The 23,202-nt window shown below is 40.5% G+C and overlaps 1 protein-coding gene across 1 annotated transcript; it reads right to left on the reverse strand.

The window, feature by feature from the left end:
- Positions 1-13,434: 13,434 nt before the first annotated feature.
- PRSS58 (serine protease 58) lies at positions 13,435-20,174 on the reverse strand. Its single transcript, XM_035020316.1, has 5 exons — positions 19,380-20,174; positions 17,550-17,688; positions 17,067-17,323; positions 13,677-13,816; positions 13,435-13,584 (listed from the first exon to the last, which is right to left on the reverse strand). The coding sequence occupies exons 1-5, from the start codon at positions 19,417-19,419 to the stop codon at positions 13,435-13,437; spliced, it is 726 nt and encodes a 241-aa protein (XP_034876207.1). The 5' UTR covers positions 19,420-20,174.
- Between the last annotated feature and the right edge of the window lie 3,028 nt (positions 20,175-23,202).

The following is a 23,202-nucleotide window of genomic DNA, read 5'->3' on the forward strand; positions in this document are numbered from 1 at the left end:
CCCTTTCTTTTCCCCCGGTTTCAGGTCTTTTCTGATTTGTTTAGAGTATATTTTCTGGGGATGTTGCTACCCTGTTAGCATTTTGTTCTCTCATTCATATATTCTCCTCTGGACAAAATGACAAGACAGAAAAAATCACCTCAACAAAAAGAACAAGAGGCAGTACCAACTGCCAGGGCCCTACTCAATACAGACATTAGTACAATGTTGGAACTAGAGTTCAGAATGATGATTTTAAAGATACTAGCTGGGCTTGAAAAAAGCATGGAAGTTATTAGAGAAACCCTTTTTTGAGAAATAAATGAACTAAAATCTAACCAAGTCAAAATCAAAAAGGCTATTAATGAGGTGCAATAAAAAATGGAGGTGCTAACTGCTAGGATAAATGAGGCAGAAGAGAGAATTAGTCATATAGAAGACCAAATGATGGAAAATAAAGAAGCTGAGAAAAAGAGGGATAAACAACTATGGGATCACGAGGGCAGAATTCGAGAGATCAGCGACACCATAAGACAAAACAACATTAGAATAATTGGGATCCCAGCAGAAGAAGAAAAAGAGAGAGAGGGGCAGAAGGTATATTGGAGCAAATTATAGCAGAGAACTTCCCTAATGTGGGGAAGGAAACAGGCATCAAAATCCAGGAAGCACAGAGAACCCCTCTCAAAATCAATAAAAATAGGTCAACACCCCGACATCTAATAGTAAAACTTAGGAGTCTCAGAGACAAAGAGAAAATCCTGAAAACAGCTCGGGAGAAGAGATATGTAACCTACAATGGTAGAAACATTAGATTGGCAACAGACCTATCCACAGAGACCTGGCAGGCCAGAAAGGACTGGCAGGATATATTCAGAGCACTAAATAAGAAAAATATGCAGCCAAGAATACTATATCCAGCTAGGCTGTCATTGAAAATAGAAGGAGAGTTAAAAAGCTTCCAGGACAACAAAAACTAAAGGAATTTGCAAACACGAAACCAGCCCTACAAGGAATATTAAAAGGGGTCCTCTAAGCAAAGAGAGAGCCTAAAAGTAACATAGACCAGAAAGGAACACAGACAATGTACAGTAACAGTCACCTTACAGGCAATACAATGGCACTAAATTCATATCTTTCAATAGTTACCCTGAGTAAATGGGCTAAATGCCCCAATCAAAAGACACAGGCTATCAGATTGGATTAAAAAACAAGACCCATCGATATGCTGTCTGCAAGAGACTCATTTTAGACCCAAAGGCACCTCCACATTGAAAGTGAGGGGGTGGAAAACCATTTACCATGCTAATGGACACCAAAAGAAAGCTGGGCTGGCAATCCTTATATCAGACAAATTAGATTTTAAACCAAAGACTAATAAGAGATGAAGAAGGACACTATATCCTACTTAAAGGGTCTATCCAACAAGAAGATCTAATAATGGTAAATATCTATGCCCCTAACATGGGAGCAGCCAATTATATAAGTCAATTAATAACAAAAGCAAAGAAACACATCGACAACAATACAATAATAGTAGGGGACTTTAACACCCCCCTCACTGAAATGGACAGATCATCTAAGCAAAAAATCAACAAGGAAATAAAGACTTTAAATGACACACTGGACCAAATGGACTTCACAGATATATTCAGAACATTCCATTCCAAAGCAACAGAATACACGTTCTTCTCTAGTGCCCATGGAACATTCTCCAGAATAGATCACATCCTAGGTCACAAATTAGGTCTCAATCAGTACCAAAAGATTGAGATCATTCCCTGACTATTTTCAGACCACAGTGCTTTGAAACTAGAACTCAATCACAAGAGGAAAGTGGGAAAGAACTCAAGTACATGGAGGCTAAAGAGCATCCTACTAAGGAATGAATGGGTCAACCAGGAAATTAAAGAAGAATTAAAAAATTTCATGGAAAGAGATGAAAATGAAAACACAACTGTTCAGAATCTTTGGGATGCAGCAAAGGCAGTCCTAAGAGGAAAGTATATAGCAATACAAGCCTTTCTCAAGAAACGAGAAAGGTCTCAAATACACAACCTAACCCTACACCTAAAGGAGCTGGAGAAAGAACAGCAGATAAAGCCTAAGCCCAGCAGGAAAAGAGAAATAATAAAGATCAGAGCAGAAATCAATGAAATAGAAACCAAAAGAACAGTAGAACAGATCAACGAAACTAGGAGCTGGTTCTTTGAAAGAATTAACAAGGTTGATAAACCCCTGGCCAGACTTATCAAAAAGAAAAGAGAGGGCGCCTGGGTGGCTCAGTTGGTTAAGCGACTGCCTTCGGCTCAGGTCATGATCCTGGAGTCCCTGGATCGAGTCCCGCATCGGGCTCCCTGCTCGGCAGGGAGTCTGCCTCTCCCTCTGACCCTCCCCTCTCTCATGCTCTCTCTCTCTCTCTCTCTCATTCTCACTCTCTCAAATAAATAAATAAATCTTTAAAAAAAAAAAGAGAGAAATGACCCAAATCAACAAAATCATGAATGAAAGAGAGTTCACAACCAACACCAAAGAAATGCAAACAATTATAAGAACATATTATGAGCAAGCATATGCCAGCAAATTAGATAACCTGGAAGAAATGGATGCATTCCTAGAGATGTATCAACTACCAAAACTGAACCAGGAAGAAATAGAAAACCTGAACAGACCTATAATCACTAAAGAAACTGAAGCAGTCATCAAAAATCTCCCAACAAACAAGAGTCCAGGGCCGGATGGCCTCCCAGGGGAATTCTACCAAACATTTCAAGAAGAATTAATACCTATTCTTCTGAAACTGTTCCAAAAAATAGAAATGGAAGGAAAACTTCCAAACTCGTTTTATGAGGCCACCATTACCTTGATCCCCAAACCAGACAAAGACCCTATCAAAAAGGAGATACAGATCAATATCTTTGATGAACATGGATGCAAAAATTCTCACCAGAATACTAGCCAATAGGATGCAACAGTACATTAAAAGGATTATTCACCAGGACCAAGTGGGATTTATCCCTGGGCTGCAAGGTTGGTTCAACATCCGCAAATCAATCAACGTGATACAATACATTAACAAAAGAAAGAACAAGAACCATATGATCCTCTCAATAGATGCAGAAAAAGCATTTGACAAAGTACAGCATCCTTTCTTGATCAAAACTCTTCAGAGTATAGGGATAGAGGGTACATACCTCAATATCATAAAAACCATCTATGAAAAACCTACAGCGAATATCATTCTCAATGGGGAAAAACTGAGAGCTGTCTCCCTAAGGTCAGGAACACAGCAAGGATGTCCACTATCACCACTGCTATTCAACCTAGTATTTTTTTTAAAGACTTTATTTATTTATTTGAGACAGAGAGAATGAGAGAGAGAGAGCACATGAGAGGGGGGAGGGTCAGAGGGAGAAGCAGGCTCCCTGCCGAGCAGAGAGCCCGATGTGGGACTCGATCCAGGGACTCCAGGATCATGACCTGAGCCGAAAGCGGTCGCTTAACCAACTGAGCCACCCAGGCACCCAGCTATTCAACCTAGTATTAAAAGTCCTAGCCACAGCAATCAGACAACAAAAAGAAACCAAAGGCATCCAAATTGGCAAAGAAGAAGTCAAACTCTCACTCTTTGCAGATGATATGATACTTTATGTGGAAAACCCAAAAGACTCCACCCCAAAACTGCGAGAACTCATACAGGAATTCAGTCAAGTGGCAGGATATAAAATCAATGCACAGAAATTAGTGGCATTCCTATACACCAACAACAAGACAGAAGAAAGAGAAATTAAGGAGTTGATCCCATTTACAATTGCACCCAAAACCATAAGATACCTAGGAATAAATCTAACCAAAGAGGCAAAGGATCTGTACTCAGAAAACTATAAAATACTCATGAAAGAAATTGAGGAAGACACAAAGAAATGGAAAAACATTCCATGCTCATGGACTGGAAGAACAAATATTGTGAAGATGTCAACGCTACCTAGAGTGATCTACACATTCAATGCAATCCCCATCAAAATACCATCCACTTTTTTCAAAGAAATGGAACAAATAATCCTAAAATTTGTATGGAACCAGAAAAGATCCCAAATAGCCAGAGGAATGTTGAAAAAGAAAAGCAAAGCTGGCGGCATCACAATTCCGGACTTCCAGCTCTATTACAAAGCTGTCATCATCAAGACAGTATGGTACTGGCACAAAAACAGACACATAGATCAATGGAACAGAATAGAGAGCCCAGAAATGGACCCTCAACTCTATGGTCAACTAATCTTTGACAAAGCAGGAAATTATGTCCAATGGAAAAAAGACAGTCTCTTCAACAAATGGTGTTGGGAAAATTGGATAGCCACATGCAGAAGAATGAAACTGGACCATTTCCTTACACCACACACAAAAGTAGACTCAAAATGTTGAAAGACCTAAATGTGAGACAGGAATCCATCAAAATCCTAAAGGAGAACCCAGGCAGCAACCTCTTCGACCTCAGCCGCAGCAACTTCTTCCTAGAAACATCGCCAAAGGCAAGGGAAGCAAGGGCAAAAATGAACTATTGGGACTTCATCAAGATAAAAAGCTTTTGCACAGCAGAAGAAATAGTCAACAAAACCAAAAGATAACTGACAGAATGGGAGAAGATATTTGCAAATGACATATCAGATAAAGGGCTAGTATCCAAAATCTATAAAGAACTTCTTAAACTCAACACCCAAAGAATAAAGAATCCAATCAAGAAATGGGCAGAAGACATGAACAGACATTTTTCCAAAGAAGACATCCAAATGGCCAACAGACACATGAAAAAGTGCTCAACATCGCTCGGCATCAGGGAAATCCAAATCAAAACCTCAATGAGATACGACTTCACACCAGTCAGATGTTTATAGCAGCAATGTCCACAATAGCCAATATGTGGAAAGAGCCAAGATGTTCATCGACAGATGAATGGATAAAGAAGAAGTGGTATATATATACAATGGAATATTATGCAGCCATCAAAAGGAATGAGATCTTGCCATTTGCAACGACGTGGATGGAACTGGAGGGTGTTATGCTGAGCGAAATAAGTCAATCAGAAAAAAACATGTATCATATGACCTCACTGATATGAGGAATTCTTAATCTCAGGAAACAAACTGAGGGTTGCTGGAGTGGTGGGGGATCGGAGGGATGGGGTGGCTGGGTGATAGACATTGGGGAGGGTGTGTGCTGTGGTGAGCGCTGTGAATTGTGCAGGACTGTTGAATTGTGGATCTGTACCTCTGAAACAAATAATACAATATATATTAAAAAAGAAGAAGAAGAAGAAGATAGCAGGAGGGGAAGAATGAAGGGGGGGAAATCAGAGGGGGAGATGAACCATGGGAGAAGATGGACTCTGAAAAACAAACTGAGGGTTCTAGAGGGGAGGGGGGTGGGAGGATGGGTTAGCCTGGTGATGGGTATTAAAGAGGGCACATTCTGCATGGAGCACTGGGTGTTATACACAAACAATTAATCGTGGAGCACTACATCAAAAACTAAAGATGTAATGTACAGTGATTAACATAATAAAATTAAAAAAAAAAAAAGGAATGATCAGGTCCTCTCCTAGCTGCTCTTGAAACAACTACAGCCAAGCACCATCACCGGAGCAATGGAAAGCAACATTGCTCTGATGGGACCTCTTGAACCTCCATCCCTGGGAGCTCTGTGGAGACTTCCCAGATGCAATTCTGCTCACTTGGACCATGAACTATGCCTTAATACCACTGCCTAGACCCTTTATTCCTTGGTGATTAAACTAGCCCTCCTAGATTGGCCGATGTTAGGGGCCCAAACAATGCTTTTTGGTTGGATTATGTTATTTACCTGTCATTATTCAGATAGGAAATACTGGTCTCTGTGATGTAGTCTCCTGTCTGCAGGCTGGTGTGAGGGATTTGTCCATGTCCTTGGGAAATATGTTTATCTTCATTTTCTCATCCAATACTTTCAAATGCCCAATTAGGCAAGAACCACCATTTTTTGCGTTTTTTTTTCCTGTTTTTGTTTTAATAGGGAAATGGATGCTCGACACCTGGGACGACTTGCCTGATGTCACATAACCAGCACTCAAGTACAGGAATTCCGAGTTGATGACTCTCAATACCTCATGATGCTGCCTTGTTGCATGATGAATGCATCGCCACTGCAATGAGGGAGGTGTGACGTGGTGGGCATCTCTGCCCCTTCCAGAAAGCCAGCACCCATCATGTTGCAGACGTGGTCAGAGAGCACTGGGACGTCCACACGTGATGTGACAGCAGGTCAGGTGAGTGTCCTGCAAAGACGCTCAGTACCCCACAGACTTGTCCTAGGTTTTGAGGGGTCCAAATGGGAATAGACAAAATTATACTAACAACATCCAATCATTTGGAGGGAAAGTACTATATGTTATGATTGTGTAAATTGGATTCTGCCCTGTTGTATCTCCATAGTTTGGATTCGTTTTAAGATGGTGGACTTCCAGGGCTTGCCGTGAGTATCCTCACCTAAGGCAGCCATCTCTCTGTTCTCCTTTGTCTTAGTCATCCTCTCAACTAATCGATACATGCATAGAATACTCCATTTTCAGTATTTTACCAGATATGGTGTGAACTTTCAAGAAATACGAAGCATGTATCCTCTTTACCTCCTCCAAATTTTACCCCTCTTCTTACCTTCCTTATTCCTTCATTTAGAAGGTCCTTGGAAAGCAGAAAGCATGAGCTCAAAGTTTCACTTGCAGGATGAGTGTCTTTGTTATAATTTAGATTCCTGAGCCCAGAACAGCAACATAGCCCATATTTATGGCCCCTACACCATCATTTCCAGGCCCCTGAGCAGAAGAGCAAGCATGGGTCTAATGTGAAGGTAGGGGCTTAGATACAGGTGGGCTTGGGAAGAGAGAGTTGATAATGGGTTAATAATTATTAGAGCTTCAGAATCCATGCAAGTCCTTTGGGTTTGGGTCTTGTTAATGATAAACAGGGATAAACTGCATTAACTGGTTCGGTAGGCAATGAATCCCGACGTGGATTAACAGTTAGCTAAACTGAGGAGAAGGTATAGAATACCAGAAAACTTTACAAAATAATATAATAGTTAGGACTGTGAATTTAAACTTATTTTTCTACTTTTGTGGGTTCTCCTCATTACATAGAATGAGTGTTTAGGATTTCTGAAATCAGGGAAACACTTCAAAAACAAAGCAACCCTATCTAGCAATTGCCTAAGTGATACTACAAGGTACTTATGTTGCAGTTACAGATTTAGACCGCTACCCAAATAAATACAATAACGTTGTAAAACTTCCTTTCTGTATTTCATACCTAAGGGCCTCTCCCATACAGGCAGGGAAAGGCACAAGTGCCTGACGCCTGAGGAAAGGGAACTTATATTGGTAAATTCTATCAGGATGTTCTTTGGCTCTCTGACATAACTTGATTGATTGTGTGTGTGTGTACATGAAAATAGCTTCCGTCCTAATTGAAGAAAGATAAACTCAGGTGTAAAGAAATGGTGACCGATTACCAGTAATACCTTGGCAAAGATTTAAGTGGGATTATCATTTATTGAGTGCCTACTGTGTGCGAAATATTATGTTTTGTGCCTTACATAAATTATCCTATTTATTCCCAATAATCCAGAAGAGTATTATTGGTCCTATTTTAGAGATAAACTAAACAAGACAGGTTGAATTCCTTAATGACTGAGGACACACAGCTAGTAGCTGTGGAAGTTGGGATTAAATACCAAATTGAATCCCAAACTTGTGCTCTTTCAGCTGCGCTAAGCCCGAGATCATCCTTTTGGGGATCTAGAAATGAGATGAACTCACACTGGAGGGGCAGACGGTAGAAATCAGAGTGGGGAGATAACAATCACTGGGGAGAGTCAGCTAAGCTGACAGGATCCAGATAGCAAAGCATATTGAAGTGAAGGTGGAAGGGAAGTCAGGCAGGTGGCCAGTAGAGGGGCAGCAGGCCAGGAAAACCAGCAGGCCTCCTATGGGTTTCCAGCAACATCTGGGAAGAGTCAGGCAGAGCCCTAGGCTTACAGGAGCTGGGGAAACAGACAAGGTTGTCAAGACAAAGACAGCATTAATGGAGCTGGGATTTAAAAAAGGGGGGTGAGGAGGGGAGGAGCCTTCACTGCAGGAATAGAACAGAAGCCCAGTTACTAAAATTGGGCTATTTGGGTAGAAAAGTATAACAGCAAGTTTGGCCTGGTGATGAGCTAAACTTCTTTTAACCAAGGATAGCATTGGTAGGGGTTTGGGGCTACAGAGAGCCAGGCAAAAGCAAGTTTGGATGCACGTTTTATAGTCGAAGCAAATCCTACATGTGATTTACTAACACTTAATAATCTCTTAAAAACAAACCAACAACAACAACAAACAGCAAATCATAGACTGGGAAAGAGAGATGACAAGGAACACTGGTTTGATTTTAGTCAGAGTACCTGCAAGAAACCCCAAAGTGAGATAATGAAGGTGCCTAGTACTGCTGAGTTTTCAAAGGGCCTGGGAGCAATGACCTTGGGGTTCCTTGCCTGTGTCAGCCCCGAGGCCAGTTTCTCTAATCTCTATCTTTAGCTTCTAGTGGGCAACTTGATTCTACTCCAGTTGTTAGAGCCAATGACCTCATATCAAGGCTTTTTTTCCACCCTGATTCCCTATTGAACAGAGCTCATCTTATGGTTTCTGAAATCTTCCTGTCCTTGAAATGAATGCACAGGAGAAGAATTACAAATTGTAAGAAGTCTTGAAAGTCTCATCAGTACAGTAGCTGACATGAATTTCCTGCACAAACATAGGCTTGAGCCTAATCTTCACCTTGTTTTTGTAAGACCCTGGCCTATCCATCCTCATTTAGCTTTTGGGATCATAGCTTTTCAGCCTTGGGAACAGTGGTTATAGGGGGTATCCCCTTACTCAATGGAACAACACACGCTGTCCAAATCCTAACATGGTATTATGATTTGAAAAAACTGATGAATGACACGCTCCCCCCCCCCCCCCATTTTCTCTACATAAGTTCTGAACAAGTTGAGAGAGACAAAGGAATAAGATGGGAAGGGAAATTTCTGGCAAAGTTACTTCTAGAGCTGATAGAGAATATGGCTTAGATACATGGCAACATGAGAGTCCCAAGTCTGAAACTTAAAATTAGAAAGATGTATCCCATCATTCAGGATCCTGAGTGGTGGATTCTACCATATTTCCTGCTAAAAACATAAAGTGCAAATAAACAAAGAGGCTGATCACACATTGCCCTCTTACAGTGGCCTTTGTCCCCTGCTAAAAGGCCTCTCAGATTTTAGTTTAATTTGTTTAAGGAAAAAGGACAAATGTCAAGTTATTAAGTTCATCTGCCTCTCTTACTCTTAAAATGGAAACAAACAAACAATCTTATCTGGTGATGTTTGGGGGCCCTAAAGAGGATTCTTTCAAGCATTCTCCACAAAACTAGGATCCCCAGGAATGAAACTGGAACAGGAAGTTCAAGCTCTTATTTGATTTATATAACCAAAAAACAAAAATAGTGGATAATTGATAATTTGATAATAGTGGACTGGTGTGAGTCAACATGCTAAAGTGATATGGGCTCCTCCCTACATCACAAACCTCAATTAGTTACATTTTTTTTTTTAAAGATTTTACTTATTTATTTGACAGAGAGAGACACAGGGAGAGAGGGAGAAGCAGGCTTCCCGCCGAGCGGGGAGCCCGATGCGGGACTCGATCCTAGGACCCTGGGATCATGACCTGAGCTGAAGGCAGACACATAATGGCTGAGCCACCCAGGCGCCCCCTCAGTTACATTAACTCATTCAATGCCCCTTGAATGAAGGGGAACCCAGTACTCTAAAGAATGAAACTTGTTCTAACATTGTCCCTTCCAGCCCATACAAACATGGCCTGAGACTATTTACTTGGTGACTCGTGCTCTAGGGACAAGAACATAGCTGAATTTTTTGAGATTCTGATTCTGAATTGGTACTAATTTGTGGTGTTTGTGGTGGTGGGGAAGACTTATAATCAGTGCTATCCTCTGATCAGAGTGGGGCTTATGAAAATTGAGGGATAACTGGATTTTTTACCTAAGTCTTCCCTAGAGTAATTCACTGTGGCTCTGAAACCATCTAGAATTTATTTCTACAGTACCTGTGTGCACTGGCAGGGGTGGAAGGGGTACATACATTTTTTTCTACAACTGGTAGAATCTCTACAATATCCTTCAGGCCTGCAAAGTGAGCTTTTGTTGTAGAAAGGGCTAAGAGAAAGTTGATCGAACATCCCCTTAGTAAATCTAAGGCATCAGCACACTGCAGAGGCCAGTACTACCAACATAGACTTGAAATATGCCGGGTGATATTTTGTATTATAATTTCATTTGGTTCTTCAGCTGTTCATGTCATAAGGGTGGTGGGGAATGATAGTGTTTGAGTATCGCGTGGTAACTCCAGTTATAGTTGCTGTTCCGTATGTGGTTCCTTACTAGAGCAAAAAAAATGCAGTCTTTCACACTCAGTATGCAACTATCCATCTGGAAAATGTATTTTTGTACATGGCTTTGAGAAGCTCAGAATTAATTAGCTTTCATTTGTCAGGGACAACAGTATATTTTTACCTCCACGCTCAGGCAGTCATCATTGCTCTGCCCCTGAACCTGAATATAGTCTTTAAAGAACTTGACAGTCTCAAAGATATTAATGATATCATATTGGTAGGATGAGATAACAGGAAGTAGCAAGTTTCCTGGCTTGCAAAGACAGATATATGGTAGTGGGTAGGTGATATAACTGGTGAACCTTGTGGGTGTATGTTGGATTCCTCTATTGAAATGAATGTATTGTTATACTTGTGCTCCCTACTATGAAAAATGATATCTGAAGACCTCTAAATTTTATAAGCAACATATATCTCATTAGGATATCGTGTGCTGAACCATTTAATGAGTGATCTAGAAAGATGCTAGTTTAGGAAGAGACTAAGTCAGAAAAGACTTTTCAACCAGCACAGGTTGAAATACAATTGGCTCTATTTCTTAGGCTTAAATTCTGTAGATTCAATGATTCTAGAAGTATCTTTCGTGTACTAAATGAAGTTTATGGCAAAACCTAGTAAGAAAATCAAAATAGAGGTTCCCAAAACATGATAGCAAAGTCATGCTCCTTTTTCCTTTTTGGGGAATAGCTTCTGGTTTGCCACTGGGGTCTAGTGGAGACTAAATGCCTGACTCCAGATCACCTGTTGGCTGTGAAACTTGCTCTATCTAGGTGTGGCTACCTGACTTTCTTTGTCATTGACTTGAATATGCTTAGCAATATTCCATCCCCAACTTGGAGTGTAAATAGACCAGAGGTAAATTAGGCCCTGAAAGTCCAAATAAGTTGCACAAGCAATTCCTCTGGGAAATCTTTCCTTAAGCCACACTGTGACCTCAAAGAGATTTCTTCATAAACAGTTCGGTGAGGGTGGAAAGATTTCACTGGTTGATATATTAGGACTGATTGCATGTCTACTGCTGTGATTATAAAACCCCTCAGAGGGATGCCCCGAAGGAAAGAGAAGAATGAGGTTCTTCTCAGGAGACAGAACTTCAATGAACACACATCTAGTTGTTTTCTTCCCTGAGGTTGAGATTTATGTGAATTTCTTGGGCGTGGCTTATGGCCTACCTTGACAGGCACTCAGAAGGAGGAAGATGGAGGGAATGGGGATTAGCTGTTTGGGGAAAAATTATTTAGTAGGATTTTTCAGGGTGAGCTTGCAGCAGGAGAATTTGTATCCCATGAGAATTCTCACCAGAAAGTTTTCAATTCAGTAGACTTTAATAATGGGATAGATAAGCAGATCTGTTCTAAAGTCCTTCTTCATTTTCTTGAGGGCTTTTTCGTGACTCCATAAACAAATAATGGGACTAAATGGAGCATATGCAGGGACTTCCTAAAAGTCTCACTGCTGCAGATCCAGTGTGCAGTGTCGGTGGCCCATCTCAGCCCTGATATAGTCCTGATGTAGTACTGTACCCCAGGGACCCCAACAGCCCCTTTCAACATAGAGGAGATAGCTCTTGTCCTCACTGAAAATGATATAGTCTAGATTTGGATTTTCTATCCCTTGCCACCTTCCCAGCACTACCATCCTTGAATTAACTGAATGCCTTATGCACCTCACAACAGAGGAATGTATTTTCCAACCAAGGAAGTCACTATACAGTGATGGTGGTGAGACAGTACGCTGATCCCCATGGAATTCAGTGAACTTGACATACGCTTCATCACCTGAAATCAAGTAGTTTTATAAGGTACCAGGATGAACTACTGAAATCATAGTGCCATTTTAAGGTGGGAAACATCTCCAGAGGGTGAGGTGCTCTCTTGCAAAAACCATCTGTTTCCCCATAGCTAAAATGTCAGTTAATAACACACATGAAAGTGAAGCTCTCACAATTGCCTGAATAATCCATACACAAAGGGTTGCTTTTGAACACTGCAAGCTAGGCTTTACCGAGAGGTTTTCGAATCCTGGAGAAGACAAGATTTATTGCTGGAACTCTGCTTCCTGAGAGGAGTTCCCTTGTCCCCTAGCTGGACTGTAAATTTTCAACAGTCCCACCTGTAGTGGCCACAGGCAAAACCCTCTAAAACTCAGTTTGGTTTCTGTGCTTTTGATTCTCAGTAACTATCAGTTAAAACTCTCAGGTGGTAACTGGAGCTAGCTGCAGGGGTGAGGTGAAAAGAGAGGAAGAAAAATGCAAGAGTAACAGTTGGAGAGAATGGAGTCCCTGTGGCAGCTGGCATAACAGAAAGGGCAAGCATGTGTTGACAAAATCTGGCCCAGACTCCCTGTTTCACCTGCTATGTCTCATCCCCCAGTTCGCTTTTGTATTAACCTCTCATGGCTCAAGTCTCTATCCAGAACCTTGCAAAATGAATGACCAGGATCTGTGGCCAGTGTTGAGAATCCTATGGGCAAGGAGAAACTAAGTGCAACACCTCTTACAGGTTCCTTCCCAGAAACCTTTTCCCTCACTTATACTTCTAGTTAGCTCACTCTTTGTCAGGCTTCCTTTTTCCTTCTGGCATGTGTGACTTGCCAAAAGCACATGTTAACTCAATGCAAGTAATAGGGGTTTTGTCACCCTAAATGTCTGAGTGGCCTTTTTTCAATAGGTCAATGATCCCTTTGTTAGAACACAGTCCCCACCTCATAAACTTCAACTGCCTAAGGGATATGGTGTTTGTCATCTTTGTCAAAAGAGGAAGAAGAAGGGTTGTCATGTATGGTCACAGTACGGGGATGTACACATCACCCACTCTGTTGGGCAGAAGAGAGACAGGCATGCCTGGTGCAACCGAGGGCATCTATTTAGGCTCCGTTGTGAGGCTGGACATAGGGACAGGCTGTGTCACATGATCTAGACTTCCTGTTATGGCAGCTCAGTAGTTGTCCATTGTATTTCTAATCCAGGGCATGTACTTAAAGATTCTGGTATAGATGCCAACATCAGCTCTCAAAACACATCCATCTAAAAAAGTCAATATCCCATGAAGTACCCCATTGCAGACTGCTGGGGCAGCTGTGACTTCCTGCTGGAACAAAAGGGATGTAGGGTTATCTTATCTTTCTGGCAAAAGACACAAGAAATAAAATGGGAAAACTAAGGCATCGAGTACATTACCTTGCAGGGCAGCCTCCTTCCTGGAACAATGCCCAGGCACAGCATACTTTCTTGGATCCTGTAAGTTTTATAGGCCTCGAGGCACTCACTCCTGTAGATTATGGAGATGTTCACATTCTGCAGTGAGTCGGGCCCCTTGGCTAGAGGAAAGAAAGGTGTACAACTTCCTTAAGAGTTAGTAGATAACAAACCTCCTTTTTTACTTGCCCTCTTTTTCAGCACATTTCTTCTTCTGGAAGAAAGGAAAAGAGATCAAACACTGAGAGAAATCACAGCTGTAGCTTCTCAGACAGCAGGAAATGATCAGATTAACCATTTCTCATGATACAAGTGTTTATCTCTTTATAAAAGAGGTTAAATTCCTGGAAGTTATATGTAAATATGAGACATCTCTGCAATGAAATAAAGATTTTCTAGAACTCTAAATGCTTAACTGACTGTGCTTGGATGGTGTAGTTAGTTAAGCGTCCAACTCTTGGTTTTGGCTCAGGTAGTGATCTCAGGGTTGTGAGATAGAGCCCCATGTCGGGCTCTGTGCTCTGTGTGGAGTCTGTTTTAGATTCTCTCTCCCTCTGCCCCTCCCCAAACCCTCGCAAGTGCATACTCTTTCTCTCTCTCTCTCTATCTCAAATAAGTAAATAAATCTACTTAAAAAAAAAAATTTAAAGAATAGCCTTTAATATGGAATTCTTTATTATTTTATTTTATTTTTTGAGTTTTCATGTTTATTATTTGTCCCATAGTTTAAATTCATCACTGTCTCCTTTTAAATTTTTTTATTGAAATATATTTGACATGTAACAATATATAAATTTAAGGTGTTCAATGTGTTTATTTGATATATTTATGAATCGTAATGTGATTGCTATTGTAGCTATTGTTAGCTCCTCTAACATGTCACATAATTATCATTTCTTTTCTGTGGTGGTAATAATTAAGATCTAGTCTCTTAGCAAGTTTGATTATAGTATGATATTGTTGTCTGTATTAAGTATGTTATACATTAGGTCTCCAGGACTTATCTACTAGTTTTAAGTTTGTACCCTTAAATGATATCTCTTCTACTTTTAGAATTTGAAGGAATCTAGAGAGTCTAGTTTTCATTTGTCAGATCAGAAAAATCCAGTATCTGTTAAAAAAAAAAAAATGATTTCATAAGCCAGATCAAAATAAACTGAATTTTGGAGGTGGGGCGGGGGTAAGTTGTATCTCTTTTAGATACAAGTGTCATAATCCAGATGAATCAAGTATACTGCTCATCAGGGAGACATTTATTTTCAAAACTCAAATTGACTCTCACAGGACAAAAAGTTTCTACTTGTGTAGAGGACATAATGCTAAGTGAAATAAGCCAGACAAAGAAAGACAAATACCATATAATCTCACACCTATGTGGAATCTAAAAAAGCCAAACTCACAGAAATGGAGAATACAATGGTGGTTGTCAGAGGCTGGTGGGTGGAAGATATGGGGGGAGGGTTGTTGATCAAAGGGTACAAACTTTTAGTTATTAGATGTCTGAGTACTGGAGATTGAATGTACAGCATGATGGCTATAGTTAATAATATTGTACCGTGTACTTAAAACTTTCTAAGAGAGTAGGTCTTAAATACTCTCACCACACACACATATATATAAGGTAAATATGTGAAGTGATGGATAATTAGCTCAATAGGGGGCATCAAAACATGACACTATATAGCTTAAGTCTATATAATCTTTATTTTTTAATTATACCTCAATAAAGCTGGGAAAAAAAGAATTTCTACTTTTTTGATATATTCAAGGAAATGTACCTCTCAAGGTCTGAAAAGAGCAGTTTAAAAAGTTTGGAGGAATGGCAGCACTGTTAAGTGAATAGCCATCTCCCGACTTCTATAAATGGAGAGTCAGGGTAGATGGGTGGGTGTAATCTGACAGGCTTGGTCAAATGAATCTCCTTTTCATACTATGGTATACAGCATACGATGTATATTAAATACAAAAACAAACTTACTCATGAGTTAAATTGTACTAATAATTCTTCCTAAAGGTCTATCATAGAACTATATAGTATATACAGACCATAGTTCCATTTTCCTTATAGTTAATCAACCCTCCTTCTCCCATACTCATTACTCTCTTGATTAATAGCTACAGATAGTGGTTTTGAATTTGGAAAATATTGGAATGGGATGGTGGGCAGACAGGCTCAAAACTTAGAAGAGAGAAAGTTGTCTTAATTTGCTTATTTTTTTCATGGAATCTGAAGCATGTGATGTAGAAGAAAGCTGAGGTCGACCATGCAATTCAGGAGATTCAGATTATATGGAGAGATTCCACTGTTTTAAATGGTAGTCATTTTTTAAATTTTGTAAAGAAAAGAGTGAATGTTCAGAATGTTACCAGTCAAAAATGTTTCAGAAATTTTTTTCTCTTTTTTTATTATGTTAAGTTAGCCACCATACAGTACATCATTAGTTGTTTTTTTTTTTTTTTAAGATTTTATTTATTTATTTAAGAGAGAGAGAGCAAGCACAAGTTGGTGGAGGGACAGAGGGAGAAGCAGACTCCCTGCCGAGCAGAGAGCCCAACTCGGGACTCGATTCCAGGACCCTGGGATCATGACCTGAGCCGAAGGCAGACGCTCAACCGACTGAGCCACACAGGTGCCCCTCAGAAATATTTTTCTTAAACTTTTCATTTTTTTTTTTTTGTATCACAGTCTTGCATACAGAAGTTCTGCCTGATTTAGCACAGTATTATGTATTTATCTTATGTTTAATACATTATTATTTTACAATATTTCAAGGCTTTATGTTTCTTTATTGCCTAGAACAGTTTGAAAACATCTGATATAGTTTGTGCCACATTTTGGAGTTCAGAAAATGGATGCTCCAAAGGCAAAGTGGCCAACTGTCACACAGCAAATTAGGACTAGAATACAAATATCTTCTTCCCACTAATACCTTTTCTATCATGTCTGGAAGCAAAGATGATAGGAGGATACAGTGAGGGGGGGAAAGCTTGAAGGACTCCTTCAGTGAGGTACAGGGAAAGGGAAGAGAGATGACAAGGATGAATTAAGAAGTTAGAAAGAAGCCTCATTGGGGGGGTGCCTGGGTGGCTCAGTCATTAAGCATCTGCCTTCAGCTCAGGTCATGGTCCCAGGGTCCTGAGATCGAGCCCTGCATTGGGCTCCCTGCTCGGTGGGAAGCCTGCTTCTCCTTCTCCCACTCCCCCTGCTTGTGTTCCCTCTCTCGCTGTGTCTCTCTCTGTCAAATAAATAAATAAAATCTTAAAAAAAAAAAAAAAAGAAGCCTCATTGGGAAGAATTGCAGAAGCCAAGAGAAGAGAAGGGACAGAGTATGTCCTATTCTGAGAGAAGAGGATTATCTTGAGGTCACTCACAGTCATCACATAGGTTGTAGGCCCACGTGGAGACCATGCACATGGTTTCTTCATGGACAGGTTCTTCAGGCAGGTTGACCAGTTGCACATAGTCATTGAGTTCAACACTTTCTCTCAGCTTGATTAACATGAGGTCATGCTCAATAGAAGTGATTGAGAAGTACGGATGATGGATCATCTTCACATGGCCAACTACTTGTATATTCTTTTCATTGTCATTTGATGGATTTGTAATCCCCAACATCACCTGAAGCTTTCTGGAACAATGTAATTGTTTGAGAGAAGACTTGGCAGAGATTATTTAGCCATCATTATGGGCCTTTATTAGCCCCTTCCCAAAGACCTTTTTCTCTACCACTGAACACATCCCCAGAAGGCCTCCCTAACCCCACTTCACTGGGCAATGGCACCAGGCAGGGATCTGAGTCAATGCCCAACCTGAGAACCGAAAGCACAAAGTGGCATTGGGGACTTATTACTCACGGTAAGTTGCAGTGTGCAGCTGTGATCACCCAAAGGGGGTGTATCAGAACTCCAACACAGGGCAAGTAATCAGATTTCAAGAAGACCAGGTATGGGGGAGTGATGCCATTTAGGTAATCTGGATCAAAAGCCAGAGCAACTGGAAAGAGAAACATAGACAGGAAATTCTGAGATTTTTGCAGGGATCACTAGGAAAAACAAAGGAAAATTACTTAATAGGCATAAGTTCCCCCTGCCCTTCTCTCTAATACATTTTTCTATAAACTAAATTTGCAAACTGGCTTACTTTCTTCTAAAAACATGAAGGAAATGATAGGAACATATCAATTTCAAAAGATAAAGGTGTTTTCCCTTTTGTTGTCAATAAATATTTTTCAGATTAAAATACAAGTTTTCTTAAATACCTTCTACAATTCAGTGAACATATGTTAAATCTACTCATGGAGAACTTACTGTTTTTACCTTTTTAAGAATGCTTTTACCAGTCTCACCCCTTTCTCCCTACAACAATGCATGGCAAAACAATATAAGTGCCATTTAAAGAACAGACCGACTGCAAACACAATCTGAGGAGGGGGAGATAATGTATTCACTCAACAAGTAAGTATGAGCACCTCATATGTGCCAGGCTCTGTTATAGGGGCTTGGGCTATATAGGGAATGAAGCAGAGAAGTACCCCTGCTCTCATACATTCTGATGAGAGAAGACATCCCATAATAGTAGACACAAAACATAAGTAAATGGTTTAGTGTATTAGATGGTGATTGGTGCTGTGGGACAAATAGTAGAATAGGGAAAGAGGAAGAGGCAGTACCAGGGATGTGCGTGTGTGTGTGTGTATGTGTGTGTTGGGGCATTCTGCAATATTACACAGAAGTCAGGATAGGTAGGCCTGCGGACAGCATGAGAGATGACCAATGAAATGAAGATGAGTGAGTTAGATCATCAGATATCTGGGGAACAGGGATCCAGGTGGAGGAAACCATCGGGACAAGAGTCCTAAGACTTGTTTAAGGAGTATCATAAAGGCCAGTGTGGCTGGCATGGCAGGTGAGGGGGAGAAGAGCAAGAAAGGATCGAGGTAAAAGCAGTGATGCAGGGTTTTGTAGAGCGTCGTAAAGATGTGGGACTTTCTTCTGAAGGAATGTGGAGCCGCATCAGGGTTTTAGGTATAAGGCAGTGATGGTCATTTCCTTATGAAGTATTGAGTGTAGGATTAGAAAGCAGAGAGGCCTCTTAGGGGATTCATGTGATAATCCAGGCAGAAGATGATGTCTTGGCCATTGTGATCAGGGGAGGTGGTGAGATGTGATTGGATTTGGGATATATTTAGAAGATAGAACCAACAAAATTTTCCAAACAGATCGAATGTGGGGTGTGAGAGAAAGAGATTTTATGAATGCCTCCAAGGTTTTTGCTTGAGTAACTGGAACCTGTCAGGACAAGACCTAAAACCCTTGAATGCTCTGCTGTGTCCATTAGTTGAACCTCTGCTCTCAACCCCTGCCTCCACTTCTCATTCCCTCCTGACGGCAACAGTCCTGCTCTAGACTGGCCCTGAGCTGGGTCACAGTCTTCCTTGGGAACAGATTTAGTGTTAGGGTTTCAATGTCCATGCCTCCCCAAAGAGCATACAAACAGTCAAGCTGAGGTGAGGCAGGCAGGCAGTGTCACAGGTGGAAAGCTGGTGGGGACAGTGACAGTGGTGAGGGAGAGTCAGTTCTACACTTGTAGTCTGGAATGTGCCTCCTGTCTGTATCTGTCTATCTTTCATGATTCTCCCAGGATTTCTCTTTGGCAAGTAAAGAGAAAAATGTGAAGATACTCACCAGACAGGTTCAAGAGAGCCCAGAAGAGGATAAGCTTCATATTGGTGTCAAAAGCCTTTTCAAAGGATGACGTTCAGCTCAGGGTCTCTGGAAAGGATGGAGAGGAGGGATGGAAAAAGACTAAGTAAGATACAGGAAGAAAGGGTTCTAGGGTTGAAAACAAAAATATGTGAATTCTTTCAGTGGCAGGATTCAGTTCCCAAAGAGGTGTCCATTGGTCAGAATAAGGGATGGTGTCAGGTATCAGAAGGACAAGAATGGAGACCAGGTGGTTTGATCCCTGACATAGAAGAGAATGGATCTGGAATTCAGCATTTTACTTTCCCTTTCCAGGGTAAAACATACCTAATCTGAGCAATGTTGGAGCTCAGAGTGTTTCCCAGCCCCCTCCTCTCTGGTCCACCCTTTGTCAAACTCTGAAATCAGGCCCTTCTCTAAACTACTACCTTCAGGACAGTGACCCCTCCCATCTGTGTGATGCTAACCCCTGGTTGTGACACAGACATTTGTCTCCAGCAGCCATAACCCAGCCCTCCGGTGCTGGCCTGACCCCTCTGCCTGACACTGAACCCCTCCTTAAGATATATCAGCTTTTCCTTTCATGTCACTATATATCCACTCATTTATTCAACCGGCCAGCCAGTAATTTATATTATGTGACTGACTCGTGCTAGGCTCTGTGCTCACTTAGAGATTTTATGAATGCCTCCAAGGTTTTTGCTTGAGTAACTGGAACCTGTCAGGACAAGACCTAAAACCCTTGAATGCCTAAATGTGAAGACACTGCTCCACCTTCAGAGAGATTATAGACTAGTGGGAATGATAGGTTCATAAAAAGGCAATTGCAAAACAAAGTATTCAGAGCTAAAACCCTACCTATATCATTGTCTAGGCGGAAATATTAGCAAAACACATTGTCCATTAAATGATTTGGATCCAAAATATATAAGGAGATCTTTAAACTCAACAACAAGAACAAGAACAACTCAATTAAAAGTGCGCCAAATATCTGAACAGATACCTTCCCAGATGCATTAGTCTGTTCAGGCTGCCATAACAAAATAGCATAGACTGGGGGGCTTAAACAACTGACATTTATTTTCCTACAGTTCTGGAGGCTAGAAGTCCATGATCAAGGTGCCAGCAAATTCAGTTTCTGGTGAGAGCTCTCTTCCTGGCTTTGTAGGCCACTGTGTCCTCATTTGGCACGTCCTCTGTATTTATGTGTACAGCTCTCGGGTGTCTCTTTTTATAAGGACACTAATCCTGTCATAACAGTGCCCCACCCTTATGACCTCATTTCCCCCAAATTATTTCCTTATAGGACCTATCTTCAAATACAGTCACTTTGGGGTTCAGGGCTTCAAAGTAGGAATTTTGGAAGGACACAGTTCATTCCATAACAACAAAGAGGAAGTATAGATGGCAAATAGCATATGAAAAGATTCTCAGCATCCATTAGGGAATTACAGATTAAGGCAACAATGAGATACACTACACACCTAGTAGAATGGCTAAAGTTTAAGGCCCAGAACCCCAAATGTTGGTGAGGATGTAAAACAAGAATGTTCATTTGCTGGTAGGAATACAAAATGTACAGCCGCTTTGGGAGACAGCTTGGTGGTTTCTTAAAAGCTAAACATAATCTTACTGTATGAGCCAGCAATTGCTCCCCTGGATATTAACTGAATGAGTCCAAAACTTATGTCCACAAAATCTTACACATGAATAACTACAACAGCTTTAGTCATAATTGCCAAACCTTGGAAGCAACCAAGATGGGTAAATGGGTAAACAAAGTGTGGTGGTGCATCCACATTGGAATATGTATTATTCAGTGATTTTAAAAAATGAGCTATTAAGAAAGAAAAAAAAGATGAAAGACATAGAGAATCCTTAAATGCATATTACTAAGTGATAGAAGGCAGTCTAAAAATATTATATATTGAATGGTTCCAATTTATGACATTTTGAAAAAAGCAGCCTATAGAGACAGTAAAAAGATGAGTGGTTGTCAGAATTTGGGGAGAAGGGGAGAGTGGTGAACAGGTAGAGTACAGGACATTTTTAGGGAAGTGAAATGATTCTGTAGGGTACTCTAATTGTGGATACATGACATTATGTCTTTGTCTAAACCCATAATACTATATAATATAAAGAGCAAACCCTAACATAAGCAATGGACTTTAGTTACTAATAATGTGTCAATATTGGTTCATCAGCTACAACAAATATATCACATCAATGCAAGATATTAATTTAAAAAACAGGCTACTCAGTGGTAGAATCCAGATAATGGGGATATAGGTATACAGTGTAAAATTCTTTCAGCCTCATTGCATGTTTAAAATTTTTCATAGTAATATGTGGGAGAAATTTTTAAGTTTTTAGTTAGTTAACATACAGTGTAATATTAGTTTCAGGTGTAAAATACAGTGACTCAACACTTCCACACATCACCTGATGCTCATCACACCAAGTACCCTCCTTGGTTTGACTCTCCCTCTCTCTCTCTCCTGTTTTCCCTATGCTCATCTGTTTTGTTTCCTAATGTGGGAAAAAATCTTTTTAAAAATTGAGTTATGTGCCTTGAGCACAAGGTTAAAGATACTTCTTCAGTCTATATCGTGTGTAAGGAAGGAGTATCTAAAAAGTTATATTTTACCTGGGTCTTAGGGAAGGGGAAGGGCTTGTCTGGCATAAAAAGAAGAGAAAAAAAATAATTCGAAAAGAGGGCAAGGCTTCTGTAAATGCATGAATATATGAAACAACATGGTGTGTTTGTGGAATAGCAATGATGTGTTACAGTGGAAGCGTTAAGAACCAGGTGGAGAGAGAAACAGTAATTATATAATGAAAAGCTTTATTACATAAGCCTTGCATATATAAGACTTGCATAAGTCTTTATTGTGTGGGAGATAAGGATCCAATACATTTATTATTTTGTGAAATTCTACTGAATATTTTGGACAGACCCTAAGCCCGATGTTCATGCCCTGCATAATCCCCAATTTCCTTTCCTTGGGTGTGGGACCTGTGACTTCCTTGAGCTAATAGAATATGGTAAAATTATGGGATTTCATTCTGATAATTACATTGATACATAATATTAACATTGTGTATACACACACATCCACACATCCACCTTGCTAGCATGCACAAGAGTGACTCTTCCCACTGGCGTGAGGATGTAAGCAGCCACACTGAGGAGGCCTAAGTGGCAAAGAACCATGTATGGATGACCTCTCTGCACTAAGGAGAGCCTCAAGGACCCGAGGGCAGCTTTCAGGGGACAGGCCGCAAAAAGCGAGCATCTGTTGTCATACAACCAGAAGGAAAAGAATTCTGCCAGCAACCTGAACAAGCTTAGAAGCAAATTCTTACCTCAAAGCCTTGCTAGACCCTGAACAGAGGACCTAGCTAAGCCATGCTTGGACTCCTGGTTTGCAGAAACTGTGAGGTAATTAATACATGTTATTTTAAGCTGTTCAATTTTTGGCAATGTTTTTATGCAGCAATAGAAAACCAATACAAATGTATACTGTGTGCTGGCACTTTATTAGATATTGATGATTTAGTGGTAAGGGAGATGAGATGATAAAGACTAACAGGGGAGATGGGTGTAAGACTTGCCATCATGAATGTCACAGTGGGGGAGGGAAAGGGAGGTAGAAACACATATAGCAGGGACCCTAACATAAGGGTCAGAAGAAGACCTCCATGAGGAAGTGATGTTCGAGGCTTAAAGGATGAGTAGAAGTTAACCAAAATAAGAGATGGGGGAAAAGTCTCTGGAAAGATGAATGAGGACTCAAAAGAGAAG

The sequence above is a fragment of the Mirounga leonina genome, unplaced genomic scaffold (assembly GCF_011800145.1).
Source record: "Mirounga leonina isolate KUSES-001 unplaced genomic scaffold, KU_Mleo_1.0 Mir_174, whole genome shotgun sequence".
Taxonomy (NCBI): domain Eukaryota; kingdom Metazoa; phylum Chordata; class Mammalia; order Carnivora; family Phocidae; genus Mirounga; species Mirounga leonina.